The following is a 16728-nucleotide window of genomic DNA, read 5'->3' on the forward strand; positions in this document are numbered from 1 at the left end:
CCATTAAAGTGAAAGCATGAAGAATTTTCCTTTTCCTTAAGAACTTTTGTCTAATGCATGCATTCCAGTTATTTTAGCCCACAAAAGGATCTCTACTTTTTAATTCCTATAAAACTATTGTCTATACCACACACCTGCCACCTATCATGCCCTACTTTGCCTTGTCAATTAATTCAGTAGGTGATGTGTTCAGGGAAATTAGGATCCAAGTTTTAATCTTCTCATGCTTCCTCTTCAGAACCTAGCCCAATGCCATGTAACTAGGAAGTGCTCCATAGGTATGGACCGACTGATTGAATGCATCTTGGGTTCTTTACGCGAGGACTTTTTGGAACTCTGTAGCTCTCGTCTGTTCCTCTCTCAGTCTGTTCTTCCTTCAGCCGGCTTCACAGCCGGTTCCCTAGTATGGTGAGCCCTACCCTGCCTCCCGCCAAACTTCCCTCGCTGCTGCTTCCTCTGCACTATAGAGTATCAGGTCTGTGCTGCTGCTCAAGGACACCGAGCTTTCTTGTTCTCTGCTTCTGTTCTGTAGTGAAGCAGAAAGGTAAACATTTCTGATAAAGCTGTTTTAAATGTTGAGCAAGATATTTAATGGTGCACACCTTGACATCTAATTTCTCAAGGTAGAGTGAAGTTGATATTTTCCAGATTCCTTAATTACCTTTTCCATTCCCCGCCCCCCCCCCCCCCCAACCACTTTCTAGCAGGTTTTCTACTGGCTAGATCACAAAGCAGCCAAGACTCTGTTGATTAGCTTCTTGGGAATTGGGAGAAATTGCTCTTAGTTCAATTCAACACTTTTGGAATACCTATTATGTGCAAAAACCATAGGTGTTATGGAAAATTCAGAACTGAACAAGGTAAAAAGGCTTGTGTTTTGGGGAAGGGAGCTAACCTATGCCTGATAATTACAGTGTTTCTCGAATATGTGAGTACATTTGATGGAAGTGTAAAGAGAATGCTCTGTGAGAAAGACAAGAGGAAAGTAGGTTTAGAACTAAACCATCAGGGAGGTCTTCATGAGGGACTTTGGTCCTGAAGGAGGAAGGCAGAAAGAGCACTGTGGTCAGGGCTTTCTTGATTGATTTTCGAATTATTATTCCAGTAAAATTTTCTCTGAAGTTCTTCTTTTACTTACAAAAAGGCATGTTAGAAGACTACTAGGTAATTGATCTAATGGGCATTTCTTGATTAGTAATGACCTTGCCTTGTATTAGTTTCTTGAAATAGCTCTTTAAATTAGCATAATGTATTAAACGGTAAACATGCCTAATAAAATTTAGACGATAATAAATCTTCTGTAGGCTAGGCAGTACTTCTAATACTACTTAATGTGTGCTTTATTTTATCCATGTTTATAGGCAGCTTGGATTTTGAAGGCACGGGCACTCACTGAAATGGTATATGTAGATGAAATTGACGTAGATCAGGAAGGAATTGCAGAAATGATGCTGGATGAAAATGCTATTGCTCAAGTTCCACGTAAGTATTGGTTTTTCACTTAAGTAAATGAAATGCCATTAGGAGGAAGAATACTACATGTGTATAAAATAAACACAAGACATTATATACATGAAAAAAACACTGCTTCAGGTTAATGGTCTCTATCCTGTCATATAGTACAAAGACTTTCCTTCCGCAATTCAATTACACTATCTTAAACTTAAGATGTGGGATTGCTGTATAAAACAATTTTTCAATACAAGCTATATTATGCATTTAAACAGATTTTATATTTAAAATGGATTCTAGCTGAACTGGTTATCTAATATAACAGAAAATTGTTTATCCGAGAGTTGAAACACAGGAAGCATCCAAACAACTCAAGTCTTCTAAAAGGATTAAAAAAAAAAAAGGATCTTTGGACAACATCACTTCACTGTAATAATTGAAGGTGATTTGCTCTAATGCATGATATGAGGTGATGGGGTAATACACTGGCCTGTGAATGCCCACTGGGATTGCCGCAGAGACCCAGCCCCCAGCTTGCAGATGTGTTGGAGCAAATGGTATTTAGTGATTACCGTAATGTATGGTGGTCTTGCTGGTATTTATTAGTTATAACTGTTGTCAGTCATTTTTATGTTTTGAAAAATAATAAATTAAAAATATTTTTTAATGTTCATTTTTGAGAGAGAGAGAGACAAAATGCAAGTAGGGGAGGGGCTGAGAGAGAGGGAGACAGAGTCTGAAGCAGGTTCCAAGCTCTAAGCTGTTAGCACACAGCCCGATTTGGGGCCCAAACCCACAAACTGCAAGATCGTGACCTGAGCTGAAGTCGGACACTTCACTGATTGAGCCACCCAGGTGCCCCAAGATAATAACTATTTTAAAGCTTCAAATGGAAATTGAGGAAAAAAAATACATATGGTTCATGCTAAAATTCCTTTTTCCCCCCATCATTTTGTTCTTTTGGAGTTAAAATGTCTAAATTCTATATATTGTGGGTACATGATCTTTTGTTGGGAGAAGTTTGTATCAGAAATACACTATGAGCATAGAACCGTCTTTGGGTGCTCTGGAGTCTGCCAGACTTGAGTTTGAAACCCACCTCTATTAATAGGTTGACCTGTTTACTAAACCCTCTAAGCTTTTGCTAAATGGATGAATACAGCCTACCTTACAGACTTAGTGTGAAGATTAAATGTAAGAACATAAAATACCATGATTTTTAATAAATATCAGTCTCAAACACCTTTCCCTAATATATTTCCTGTCATTAACGTCTTTTTCACCAGGCCGGCACATTTCTGAAAATTACAACAGCTGACAGTTTTTACAGATTAATAACTAATCTATAAATTGAATTTGCCATCTCATGTCGTAGGCCCGGGAACATCCTTGAAACTGCCTGGAACTAATCAGACAGGAGGGCCTAGTCCAGCCATCAGGTATGTACTTCTGTTTCATACCTTCTGCCATTAAATACTGACCAGATTGTATGAGAATCTTCCCTTATTGATCTTCTTGGTATTTTCACAATGTACACACTTCACAGGCCAATCACTCAAGCTGGAAGGCCCATTACAGGTTTCCTTAGACCCAGCACACAGAGCGGAAGGCCTGGCACTATGGAACAGGCCATCAGAACACCCAGAACTGCCTACACAGCTCGCCCAGTCACCAGCACAACTGGAAGATTTGTCAGGCTGGGAACGGTAAATTCTGTCAGCTTTACCCTATCTTTGTATTACCAGAGTAGCTTGGTGTTACGTTATATCTTTTTTTTGCTATTGTTATAGTAAAGTCACATGGCAGATTTTTTGAAGGTGGTTCTTTTTACTTATGCTCATTACACTCAATTTATATTTCCAGAGGGAGTTTCAGATTTCTTGTTCTGTCATTTTTCCCCATAGGCTTCCATGCTTACAAGTCCTGATGGACCTTTTATAAATTTATCTAGACTGAATTTAACAAAATATGCCCAGAAACCTAAATTGGCAAAGGTATGTACTTAAAATGATTTTATGTTATTAAGTAGTAATGTTAGATATGTTATCCTGATAACATTGTAGGAAATAAAAAAAATTTCTTTTGTGAAGGAAAGGCCATATCTTGCTTGAAATGGAAATGTTTAATTACTGTGTAAAATTCCTCTTAGTCTTTTGAGTTAAGGAAAGTCAATCAGAAATAAAGTATACAATACCATTGCATAGGAAATTGTAGTCACTTATAACAAAAAATAGTAATTGATAACAAACAAAGCAGACAAGCAGCATCATCTTCATGGAATGAAATTTATAAGGTCATCTGTGTGTGTGTGTGTGTGTGTGTGTGTGTGTGTGTGTGTGTGTGTGTGTGTGTGTTTTCCTTTTCCCTCTTGGACTATTCTCAGAAAAATAATTTTCTATCCTTGTAGAATTTTATGACTGTCAAAAAGAGGATGAAAAAAATATGTTCGTTTAATTACTAATTAGGCAAGCATCTCCATAAGCCATTGTCTGGCTTGAGTGATCCTCATTGAGAATTACCTTACTAATTCTAACTACTCAAAGATTAGATGCTTCTTTATGTTAAGGAGAAAGGGAGGGTGAAAGTAAGTGTGTGTATGTGTGAGAGTGAGAAAAAGAGAGACTGAGAGGGAAAGGTGGGGCCCGTGACCTTTCTAGTGTAAAAATAAACTTGAAGTTGAGCTTGGAATAATTCAGAGACATGAGCATTTAGCTGTTGCTGAAACTGGTCTAACCCTAGCTCAAGTTTTTAGCTGTAATGTCTGTGAATTCTATGCATCAGTGCTGAGCTCATTCTGAATCTGAATTCTAATGGCATTTAACATATTTACTAAATGTCAAACACGAGGTTATATAAGAATGGACATGAGCCATACAGACTTGAAATTAAAAGCTGAAAAAGAAATGTCAGTTGATAGGGAATTAGCCTATAATAATGCCCGTGATGTTTTAATTTCTCAGTTGACAGCAATCCTGTCAACTTCATTTAGCAAAATTGTAAAGCTATGTGTATTTCCCTTACCTTCACGAGAGTGAAGTATTAACAGCAACTCATATGGAGTATCCAGTTCCCCTGCCCTTTTCGGCCATTTATTTGAGGTGGCTGGATGGCTGGTTGGTACCATTGCTGTTTTCTATTCAGGGAGTGTAGCCCATGGAGGCATCTCCCTCAAACTATGATGCTTCCAGGACAGACCTGGTCTGTTACTAGATTTAAACTGAATCAGATTTTGTGCTTTTTTATAGAAGTAATGCCAGGTTTTTTTTCTGTCTTTGGTTTCCAATTTGCCTTTACTCATCAAGACTCATTTCTAGCATTGATTGCTTCAGTCTCTACTCCTTTCATAGCAACGGGAGCACAAGCTGTACTCTTAACTTTTCTTCTTTATCACCGAGCGAATGGAGGGTCAGGTATAGTTTTTAAAAGAAGGGCCTTGTCCTGATTTCTTTTTTCTTCCTTTGGTTGCCTCTTAAGTCTTCTTTGTTAATAACCTTGATACGCTAACCTCTTTGCAAGGGTGCACTGATGGTTTTATGGACAAACATGATACCACTAAGAGGTAATTCGGTCAATGCTTATTTATCCAGATGAGCTGGGGGAAGTATTAAAATAATGGTTCTCAGACCTAGCTGCACATTAGAGTCATGTACACATCCCACTTTACGCCTAAGATCTACTTTGTTTCAGAAGGAATTTCTGGATTTTTCCCATGTCTAAAGTGTCATTATCATTATCATAATGACTGTATAACATGTGCAGAGTGTATAAAAAAATGGGCTGACTCTGTTTTAGGATAATCTCAGAGTGGGTCTTTTCATCTCTCTTTGTAGTAAAATAGTGTGTATGATACGAAAAACCTTGTTCAGTTATTTCAGTTTTCCAGTTTGTAAAAACAAGAATCAAGTATAAAGCATTGTATTTTAAAATGCTGATTATAACAAATGATAGATAGACCCTTTACTTATGAAGGCACGTTTAGTGTACCTGTTATTTTGGTTCAACCCAGCTGCTGTCAAAATGGTCTGAGTATATCCGTATCAGATATACCAATAGAGTGCTTTTGGTAAAATAAAATCTAATGTATTTTTGGCCTTTTTTTTTTTCTTCATAGGCTTTGTTTGAATATATCTTTCATCATGAAAATGATGTTAAGACTGTAAGTTTTGAATTCATGCTCTTTTCTTTTATTGTAATTTTTCTGACTTTGGGGATTTCAATTCTGAAATGTTCTATTTCTGACCTTATAAACAGACGGAATTATTAAAAATTGGAGCATTACTAATACTTTCAAATCCACTGTTATTTTCAACAGGAAAAGTTGTATAAATATAGAAGAGGTAAGAACTGTGCCTGGTCCATAGACTACATAGATTTCCACTAAAAAGCAAGATATAGATAGTTGAGAATATTGTATAATGTGCTTTTGCTACAGTTTATTTTTTATACTAATAGCGTTGTTGATCCATTTTTTTCTGTAGTCCATATAGTGAATTATAGGTTTATTAATATGTGTATTTCTGTTTTTTTGTAGCACACCCCTTATCCCTCCTTTAACATTTTATGATAGAAAAATTCAAACACACAAGTGCAGAGAATAATATAATGAGCCAGTATCACCCATCACCCAGCTTCAATAACACTTAAACATCTTTGTAGTCTCTTAACAGACTTTTAGGGTGATATGCATAGGACTTCTTCATTTATAAAAAGTTTTTTTTTTTTTTAACGTTTATTTATTTTAAGAGAGACAGAGCATGAGCAGGGAAGGGGCTGAGAGAGAGGAATACAGAGAATCCGAAGCAGGCTCCATGGTCCAAGCTGTCAGCACAGAGCCCAATGTGGGGCTCATGAACCATGAGATCATGACCTAAGCTGAAGTCAGACACTTAACTGAATGAGGCACCCAGGCGCCCCCTCACTTTTTACATGCTAATATGCAAATGACCAGTAACTTCACAAATTTTGTCAAATTGAACGTAGTTAATTCTGCAGTGTCTAATGATAGTACTTTCCCTCATTTTCTTATTAGTTTAGGGAAAAAGCTTTATATGCATATGTTAAATATTCAGGGAAATAAAAACGTTTTCCTCAGTTGTGTTTTCTGTGTGTCAATCACAATGCCATATACTAGGAAAACTAATAAAAATATATTTTTTCCTGACTCTATCAGGCATGCAGTCCAGCTGAGAAAATAAAATTGGCATAATGAGGCAATTAAAGAGGTACTTGCCAAGCTGTGAAACTGTCACCAGGTAGCAAAGGGGAAAAAAAATTCAAAAGGGTGATATTAGTAAAGATCCACAAAGTCAGTCAGATTTTTGGGAAGGAGGGGAAACAAACGTAAAGAAAGGGTTAAAAACACGAGCAAGATATGGGGTGAGAAATAAATAGGCCATATAGTAAGAAGTGGGAGCATCAGAGAGACATTTTTAAAGAAAGCAGTGGCAGAACTTGATGATAGATTTGATGTGGAGGACAGAGGAAAGAAACATGTCAAATCTGTCTCCTAAAGATGCTACAAGAAGAATGATTGTTTTACTAACAGAAATGGGATAATTAGGGAAGGAAGTCAGTTTCTAAGGAAGCTGGGTAATGCACTTGAAGGCATTTGTAGTTTGAAACTATGACAGGCTATCCAAGTGCAGATACTTGCATGTACTGGAAGATGTGGTACTAAATGTAGGTGAGAGCCTAGGCCCAATACACAGAATGTAGAAGTTGTCTGTGATGAGTGCTAGTGGACGTGGCCACGTAGGGAAGAGAGGAAGCTAAGGTTGGAGCAGAAATCATGCACATTTCTGTAAATAAGTCAGTACACGCCTTTTTCACTTCATGTAAAGCTGGTCAGAGTCACAGTATGACATGTAAAATCATAGAGTTATACCGTCATTATAAAGAAACCTCCAAACACCGTTCCTATTCATAAATGAGTCAATCTCTACATAACATAAAGCTGTATCTTGACTTTTGGAGGATTTATTTATTGAAGAGACCTTTGTTCTTTCATCCCCAAATTTCTGAGCCACCGTGGTGTGCCAGGCCCTGATCTAGCCCTGAGATTACAGAGTGAAGCAAGCAGACAAAAATCTCTGCTCTTTTGGAGGTTATATTCTGGTTGTGCAAGGAATAGAGATAATTAGCACATTTAGAGACACGTAACATGTCATGGGATAGTAAGTACTACAGAAGTGAAAGAACAGGGAAGCGAATACAGTGACATGGGGGAAGATGCCATTTTGGATGGGGTGGGAGGTGGTCAGTGAAATCCACTCTGAAAACACACTTAATCGGAGACCTGATGGTGGGGGGCAGACCGTGCAGTTCTGTGTAGGAAGAATATGTAAGTCAGAGAGAATAACCGCAAAAACCCTGAGTGGGAGCATGCGTGGGTTGTTCGAGGAGCAGGAAGGAGGCAAGGGTGGCTGTAGTGAGGTCTGTGAGGGGAGGAGTTGTAGACCATGGGTTCAGAAAGACAGATCGTATGCTGTTTGGAGATCACAGGGATGACGGCTTTATCAATACATTCATCTCAAGGATGTCATTCTACATCTTGGCATTGATATAATGGCGTTGAGGAGTAGGAGCCACAGTGAAATAAAATAGGATTTATTCTCTGCACTAACTGAGCTTCTCTTCTAAAGATCCTAAGGATCTTAAAGACTCTAAAGATTCTAACAGACTTTAACCTTTACGTATGATGTATTATATAGAATGCTTTCACAGTTCTTCATATTCATTGATTAAAAACATTTGATCTTAAACAGAGCAGCGACTTTCAAATTTTTTATTTAAACAGCACAAACCTTTTTCTTCAAACAAAACCTTATCCAGACCCTGCTGTAGAAAACAGACAAAAAGCAGGGCTGCAGGAGTTCAAGCAGAAGTAACAGACCAAGAATACACCCACTGGGCCACCTCCTTACTCCTCCACTCTCTGAGCTCCTGCCCCTCAAATCCTAGGGCTCTTAAGTAGTTCCTAAATCCAGCTGTTTCTGAATCACTTGGTGAATTTCATTGATTTTACTTATTAAAAAAGATTTTTTTAACATTTATTTATTTTTGAGAGAGAGAGACAGAGTGTGAGTAGGGAAGGGGCAGAAGAGAAACGGAGACACAGAATCAGAAGCAAGCTCCAGGCTCTGAGCAGTCAGCACAGAGCCTGATGTGGGACTTAAACTCATGGACCACAAGGTCGTGACCTGAGCTGAAGTCAGACGCTTAACCAGCTGACCCACCCAGGCACTGCTCACCTGGTGAATTTTAATGTCATGGATTTCTGGATCCTTGCTAGACTTCCTGAATCAGAATCCCCACGAGTATGTCTGGTCAATCTGTTGTTTGTAAAAGCTCCACAGGCAATGCTAGTTTTCAGCCAGGATTGGGGACTACTGCTGAAGAATGTAGCTTGAAAGGCGATGATTAATAGAAGGCTGGGGGGGCACCTGGGTGGCTCAGTCGGTTAAGCATCTGACATTGGCTCAGGTCATGATCTCGTGCTTTGTGAGTCCGAGCCCTGTGTCGGGCTCTGTGCTGACAGCTCAGAGCCTAGAGCCTGCTTTGGATTCTGTGTCTCCTCCTCTCTGTCCCCTGCTCATGCTGTGTGTGTGTCTCTCTCTCAAAAATAAATAAACATTTAAAAAATTAAAAATCGAAGGCTGGAATGCTAGGCCTCCTAGTGTAGGCAAATAGAGCTGGGAGCATGAACAGGATTTGAGGACCAGAGCTTGATAAACAAATAGGAGGGTGTGTGTCTCCTAGCTCAATGAAGGAAGTCCATAAATTAAGAGAAAAAGCACAGCAAAAATGACTCTCAAATAGATCTCAGTAGCAAGGAAGTGATACAAACTACTGTTGAGAGCTGGGGTCCCCACTTACAAATTTTAGATTTTTATTTTTTTAAAAAAATTTTTTAAAAAAATATTTGTTTTTGAGAAAGATAAAGAGCACAAACCAGGGACGGGCAGAGAGAGAGGAATACTCAGAATCCGAAGCAGGCTCCAGGCTCTGGGCTGTCAGCCCAGAGCCCAATGTGGGGCTTGAACCCACGAGCTGGGAGATTATGACCTGAGCAGAAGCTGAACGCTTAACCGACTGAGCCACCCAGGTGCCCCTGTATTTTTATTCTTTAGAACAGTGAAAGACTCAATACTCTAGAAACAAGCAACATTGAGCACAATTTTTTACTTTTTTTGGAAACAGATCCTTATGCTTCATTAAACAACACTGTTGAGAAAATTTGTTTAAAGACTTTCTTTTAGACATTTGACTAGTGAAGAATGAAAAATAATTTAAACTAGCAAACAATAGAGACTTATGGATTCATATATATCTGATTCATATATATCTCAGTATATATTCATATACTGACTTACATATATCTCTGCACAGTGAACAGAAACAAAACCAAACAAATGTAAAAGGACAACAGAAGGATGAAATATGTACATAAGCATGATTTTAAAATGTTAGTGTTTGTTAAATAAGAAAAAGCTTATCTAAATTTGTTAGGAAATTTTTTGTGGAAATGGAAATGATCCAGTGACAGAAAATTGACATTAGAGAAAATGCCAGTAAACAAGCACACTAGAGATGCACTTTCTAACACAAAAAAGTAACTTAAAGAATTTGGACTTTCAATTTCACATTTCTGAAATTTGAAAAAAAAAATTCTGGGAAAGAGTGGAGTAAATTGTTACCCTGATATAGATGATATTTTAAATGGTACAATAATTTGGAAAAGAGTATGGTAATATAAAACAGAATAAGATAACATATTCCTATTGTGTATGTAATTTTAACTTTTTTTTTTTTGTAATTTTAACTTCTTAAGAAATTTCACAAGTGCTCTATTTGCAGATGTTCATTGTAGCATTAGCCGTAGTAACTAAGCAATCTGGATTAACAACCTAAGTTACACTACACTGCATCCTAGCGTTTTATGCAGCCATTAAAAAAATCATAATTACAAAACTCGGGCAGAAACAGAAAAGTGTTTATAACGTTAAGCCCACAGAATATAACATTTAGTACGTATGTTAAATAGTTATTAGTCTAAATATATACTATAACATATGCTAGAAGGTATTACCAAAAAGAAAAAAAAAGGAAATAAAAGTATTATAGAACTAAGGTGTGTTAATTCTACAGATATTTGTTAAATGCCTCCATGGTGCCAACGGTAAATTGAAAAGAGTACGACAGTAAATTGAAAAACTATACCTTGTGGCAGTAATGGAAAGTATCCAGTTTTACCAAAACTTTATCCAATTTTTTCCAAAATTTTCAATAATGTTATAGCAACTTTTCATTTATAAGTTTAGCTATAAATTAGGGGCAGTAATAAAATAAAATATTTGTAATTAATTATATCCTGCTTGTTATTTTCATCTGCTTACCCTCAATACATATATTTTATAGAACATGAAATTAAGAAATTTTTGTTTTTATTTTGTGAAAAGCACAAATTGTTGGTTCCTCTGTTTTCCTTTTTATTCATGAATTTATTGATTGGTTTATTTCTCGACTGGGTTATTCTTGAAACAAATAATTATTGGGTACTGTGACGGATGTGAGGAGGATCGAGCAGGACAGATGCCCCGTTTCTGTTTTCTTACTCTGTTATGGACTCATTGCATTATAGTTCTGCTATGGATCAGATTGTCCCATTAAGATGTCATTTTAGATTTTTATCACAAATGTTATTTTCTGAAAGGAAGAAGGATTTAGGTAATGAGCAGAAAGCATGCATTTTCATGCCTTTTTTCCACAAACTCTGTTTTATGAGATTATCTGGAAAAAGAAAAGAGGATTTTTTTTTTTTAACATTCTTAAGAAATCAGAGGTGCTTTTATACTGGTTACTTTGGGTGGCCTCCAGATTTCTTTTTAAATAAACCATTTCACACAAACACGAACATACAATAGACAAATGAGGATAATGTGAAGTGGTACTTAAGAAAGAATGAAATTGATCTTCCCATGGAAAACTATATTTGTGTCTTTCCATTCTTAATGCTTTTTCCATTTGTGGGGGCAGTGTTGACAAAACTTAAGTGCCATGTGGGTGGTTGATTCTGTGTTTATCTGCAGACAAATATGGAGGATACTGGAGGTAAATATAGAGAATGTTATGAAGTAATAGCTAAATGATAAGAAGAAGTAAAGCTGACTTATAGAAAACCGTATTTCTGCCTCTGAGTTCTTAATAACTCCCTTCCCTCCTCGCTTGTGCCTTTTGGGGTTATATTGGCAGTATTGGCAAAATTAAAGTGGCATGTGGGTTGATTCTGGAATCTTTATTTCCATATGCTCTTTAATTTCATCATCCTGAAGTTGTTACAACTATAACAATAGCTAAAGGATGACTGGTTTTTAAAAATATTAATGGTTGGAGCACTGTCACTTAGAAATACACTGGATGGGACGCCTTGGGGGGCTTAGTTAAGTGTCCAACTCTGGATTTTGTCTCAGGTCATGATCTCACGGTTGTGGGATCAAGCCCTGCCTCTGTGCTGACAGTGCAGAACCTGCTTGGGATCTTCCCTCTCTCCCTGTACCCTACTCTCTCTCTCTCTCTCTCAAAATAAATAAACATTAAAAAAAAAAAAAGAAATACACTGTGATGCTCGGTTGGTTGTATTCACAAACATTATGTAGCCTAGATCTGCCAAGGTCCCCTCTCCTGTGGACTTTTATAAACTTATGGCTTTTATATGACATTCTAGGCCTTTATGAATATCTTGATATTAGATTGATTTTTCAAAGATTCTTAAATGTCCCATAGTCATTTATTTTGAAAAATTGAGAAAGACTTTAAAGAAATAAAGATCTGTCATCACTTTAACATTTTAAAATGTTAGTTTCTTTTAATTATAAATCTTACTACTATGAATTTTGTTTGGCTCTTAAGTTATTTTCAGTATAAGTCAGAAATAAGGAATAGAATTAATTCAATCAACACATCATCCTTGAGTGCCTCTTAACAGCATAGCAACATATCAGAACCACAGAGATGTGTAAGAAGGGGTGCCTGTTCTCAGGGAACTTAAAGCCCATTTGAAATAGTCATAAATAGTTTTGTCTAGTGCAGCCTCAGTGTTCATTTGAGGAATGATCATTAAAATGTATATTTTTTACATTTTTATTCCATATCAATAAGTCATATTAATTTCCTTAATCGGTTGAGAACAAACACAGAGGTCTTACATAGGAAGACTTGTTTTAGGACCATAAACAAAATCAGCAGCCTGTAACAAGCACTAAATCTAACCTTGGGAAATTAGAATATGTAGCAAATTGAGAAAGACATATTTTTCTGAAAAAATAGAAGGTCTTTTATATTAAACAAGAGAGTGTATATGGTCTATCTGCTGGAAAAGTTCTTTATAAAGATTAAGTTAAAATTAACATGTTCAGATATTTACAATGCAGTCCCAAATTGAGCTGATTGAGAATATGTTTTTCAAGTATTTTGGGAGATAATCTAACTGAAGTTATAATTTTTCCCCATTTTTTGCTTCCACTTTTATTTCTGGCTTGGAGGAAAAAAGAAAAATAAGCATACGAGAGTAGCATGTGGCTTGTTTTTAATTCACATAGCTTTCAAATAGAGGTTTTGATTTTCAGGTGCATTAGAACCTCAGCATGGTGACACTGTTCCTTTATAAAGAGTTTGCATCTTTAGAAGTCTCCCCTGGAGTAAGGGAAGATGAGGAAACACAAGGAAAAGTTATTAATTCTGTGGTGGGACATCAAAGGAACTCATCTGGCTTGCATTTCAGCAATGAGTTCACATTAAGACATGGACAATAATATGGGATATATTCTGAGATCACAGAACTGTAAATCTGAGAGATACTTTAACTGTGGGATATAATGATTATACTAACACTGGCTAAAGAGTAAGAGTTTTCCAATCTTGAGAGAAAGACTCGTATCATAAAACGTGAGAATTCTCTTTTAACTAATAACTTGAGTTTTTATTCACTAGATCTTTACATGAGCTTCAAATTTGTGGAAAGATTGATTTGCTTTCCTTTTTGTCCAAATGGTTTCTACTTCTGTATAACATGTGAATTCCTATTTAGTCATCTATAAACACTGGAAGGAACAAACTAGAAGATGTTGGAGAGAGAGGGATAAACCCATGTAAAATATGCAAGCAACTCAGATCTTTTTCAGTCTGCAGCAAAGGCAGGTCTGACCCTCAGCATCACTGGACGTGAGGCGAGGTCAGGATGATGGAACAATGGTGGTTGAAGACAGCAGATACCCAAGTGCCCTTGTCCTTTGACTCTTCTTCACGATCCTGTTTTCCAGGCCTTCTTCTGTCTGCTTACTTGACCTTTTTCTATTTCTCTACATCTGTCTGTAAAGTGGGGCCTGAAGTTGGACCTGGCTGACACACCAAAGACTTGACCACCACTGACTTTACAGGGATCATTGGATGGTAGATAAAGGGTGGGGGGAGGGTACAACTTGGGGGATTTTTAAATATCCATTTTAAGCCTTGTATATTAGCATTGTATTCTAACATATTGTCCATCTGCTTTTCTTTGATCAGTTTTTACTATTCATCTGCTGTCAGCCCTCTGGTCTGGAACTGATTATTTAGGGAAAATTGGTGGAGCCATCTGGAAACATGAACAACTTGAGTTTCTGTCTGATTTCTAATGCATGTTTTGATTGATGCTAATTACACGGTTCATTTCATTATTTATTGTTTCTGTTTATTGTTAGAAAAGAAAATCCTAATCTAAAATGAGTTGTTTTCAAAGGCTTTGGACTTGGCTGCCCTCTCCACAGAGTACTCTCAGTACAAGGACTGGTGGTGGAAAGTGCAGATTGGAAAGTGTTACTACAGGTAAAATCTCAACTCTGATCATTATTTTTCTGGGTAGATTTCCTCAGGAAGAAATAAGAACTGGGCCTTTGACTTACTTGAGAAAGCACTTCCTGAACAATCACATGGTAGTACCAAGAACTGATACCTCTAGAATAATAAAATTGTAGGGGCGCCTGGGTGGTTCAGTCGGTTGAGCCTCCGACTTCGGCTCAGGTCATGATCTCACGGCTCGTGAGTTCAAGCCCTGTGTTGGGCTCTATGTTGACAGCTCAGAGCCTGGAACCTGCTTCGGATTCTGTGTCTCCCTCTCTCTCTGCCCTTCCCCTGCTTGCATTGGGTCTCTGTCTCTCTCAAAAATAAACAAACATTAAAAAAAATTTAGAATAGTAAAATTGTAGTGCCGGGCCAGGGAAACTGTGAGACCATCAGATGCAACAGCACTTTTTAAATGAGGAGGCTGAGGCCAGAGAGAGCCTGTGATTTGCATCAGGAACTAGTTAGTACGAGACCAGTCAGTAACGGAGCAGTTAGAGCTGAGGCTGTTGATTCCCATTCTTCTCCTCTTGCTCTCAAGTCTTTTTATTTCCCCCAATGCCTCACATCTGTAGTGTGCTTTACAGTTGGGAGATAGCTTGTCCATTTGTTACTTTACCTTAAACCTCACAGCACCTGGAGGTGGTTGCAATTATTAGCCCTTTGTCCAGATGGGAAAAATTGAGCCTCAGAAAAAGTGACTTGTCCAGATTCACACAGCTAGTAAGTGGCAGGACAAGAATTAGAGCTCAGTTTTCTGAGGCTAGTTCTCTTACTATTTGCACAATTCCATGGTGTTTCTCTAGGATCTGAATAATCTTCCATTAATTCACTTAATGTTTAAACATGTTTTTAAGCAAATTAACGGCAAGGTCAGGAAAGTTGTAATTAGTTTTATGAATACTGTACAGCAACTAGTAAATGATCTAAAACTTGTTGCCTAGAATTGAAGTGCATTTGAAGCATTTGAAAAATAGAGACAAACAGGCAATTGTATTTTATAAAGATAAATGTCTTTCATTATTCAAAACCAGGTAGACCGGTTACTCTGAGCATCCTTCAGATGAACTTATCAGTCCAACACTGTGAGGAAAAGGAAATATATAAATGGGATAAAAAGAATGCTTATTCTTTTTCGGTTGAAATTAAGACTACTTTCCACTTAGGTATTTTTACATAGAACTTATGTGTTTTCTCTGCTGTTAGATTGAGGAAGTATTTTCTACTAAAAGGTAATTTTGTAGCATTATACCATTAAATTTTTATGAGTATAATTTCTGAAGGCAAGCTTGAAATCCTGAGCTTCTAAACAAAAGCTTAAGAAATCTTTAATAATTAAAGACAAGCACAATTTGGACTCCTTCTGCCGTCCGTGTAAGATGGCATTTAAATGAGTGCACCTTGCCGTATTAGTCAGGGTTCTTCTCTGTCCCTTAATAGCCTCTCATCTTTGTTGTGCTCAGCACTCCTGCATTCACTCACTAAGCTATGTAACGAGCTGCTACTCTGCCAGGTACAAGGGTTACCAATATTTATTAGACAGTCTTTCCTTTAAATGGTTTACAGTCGGGGCACCTGGGTGCCTCAGTCAATTGAGCATCTGACTTTGGCTCAGGGCATGATCTTGCATTCCATGGGTTCGAACCCTGCATTGGGCTCTGTGCTGACAGCTCGGAGCCTGGAGCCTGCTTTGGATTCTGTGTCTCTTTCTCTCTCTCTGCCCCTCCCCCACGCACACTCACTCTCTCAAACATAAACAGAATAAATGATTTAAAAAAATCATAGGGGATTAGGGGAGGGAGGGCAGAAAGGGGAGGGAAGAGAGGACAGTAAACAATTATAAGCCTAGCTCCCACCATGATAGAAGCAAGCCCAGAAAAAGAGCTCCCAAATTGGACTGGAGAGGTCAAGGGTGGATTACCAGAGGATGTAGCCCCAAATTTTGCTCTGATCAGTAAATTCTGCCAATTCTTTGTCTACAAGTAGCTCTCACAGCTGTTCCCTTACTACCCATTCTCATACCAGTGCCTGAATTCTGGCTTTTCGTTTTGTTTGAATTGTTCCATTGGCTTCTAATCTGGGTTCTCTGCCTCCATTTTCTTGCTCCATCAGCCCTCTTAGAAACAACCGTCAGAACAGTGTTGTGAAAAAAACAGCTCTGGTTGGATTCTCTGGTTAATCCTCACTACCTGGAGGATGAAATCTGGATTTTAAATGTGGCACGCCTGATCGTGTCCAGTCCACACGCTTGCCCATCTCTCTCTCTTCCCCCATTACTTATTGTGTCCTTCCTTCCAGTTGCACCCTACCGACCTCCCTAGACAACTCAGCATTCCCCTACCATGCTGTGCACTGTGCTCTCTGTGTGCCTGTGTTGACAGTTCAGTTTGTTTCCAGCAG

General features: G+C 37.8%; 1 protein-coding gene across 6 annotated transcripts in view; it reads left to right on the top strand.

Moving 5' to 3' along the window:
• TTC8 (tetratricopeptide repeat domain 8) overlaps nucleotides 1-16728 on the top strand; it is a 58449-nt gene that overhangs the window by 15062 nt on the left and 26659 nt on the right. For 3 of the 6 annotated variants that reach the window (XM_015088363.3, XM_027066381.2, XM_027066384.2), the window contains 6 exons: nucleotides 1362-1482; nucleotides 2828-2891; nucleotides 2999-3158; nucleotides 3357-3446; nucleotides 5564-5608; nucleotides 14228-14313. In XM_015088363.3, the coding sequence (XP_014943849.2) occupies nucleotides 1362-1482; nucleotides 2828-2891; nucleotides 2999-3158; nucleotides 3357-3446; nucleotides 5564-5608; nucleotides 14228-14313 (566 nt within the window). The remainder of the gene's footprint in view (nucleotides 1-1361; nucleotides 1483-2827; nucleotides 2892-2998; nucleotides 3159-3356; nucleotides 3447-5563; nucleotides 5609-14227; nucleotides 14314-16728) is intronic. The other 3 variants (XM_027066382.2, XM_027066383.2, XM_027066385.2) reach the window with 2 other exon arrangements.

This window comes from Acinonyx jubatus, chromosome B3 (assembly GCF_027475565.1).
Source record: "Acinonyx jubatus isolate Ajub_Pintada_27869175 chromosome B3, VMU_Ajub_asm_v1.0, whole genome shotgun sequence".
NCBI lineage: Eukaryota > Metazoa > Chordata > Mammalia > Carnivora > Felidae > Acinonyx > Acinonyx jubatus.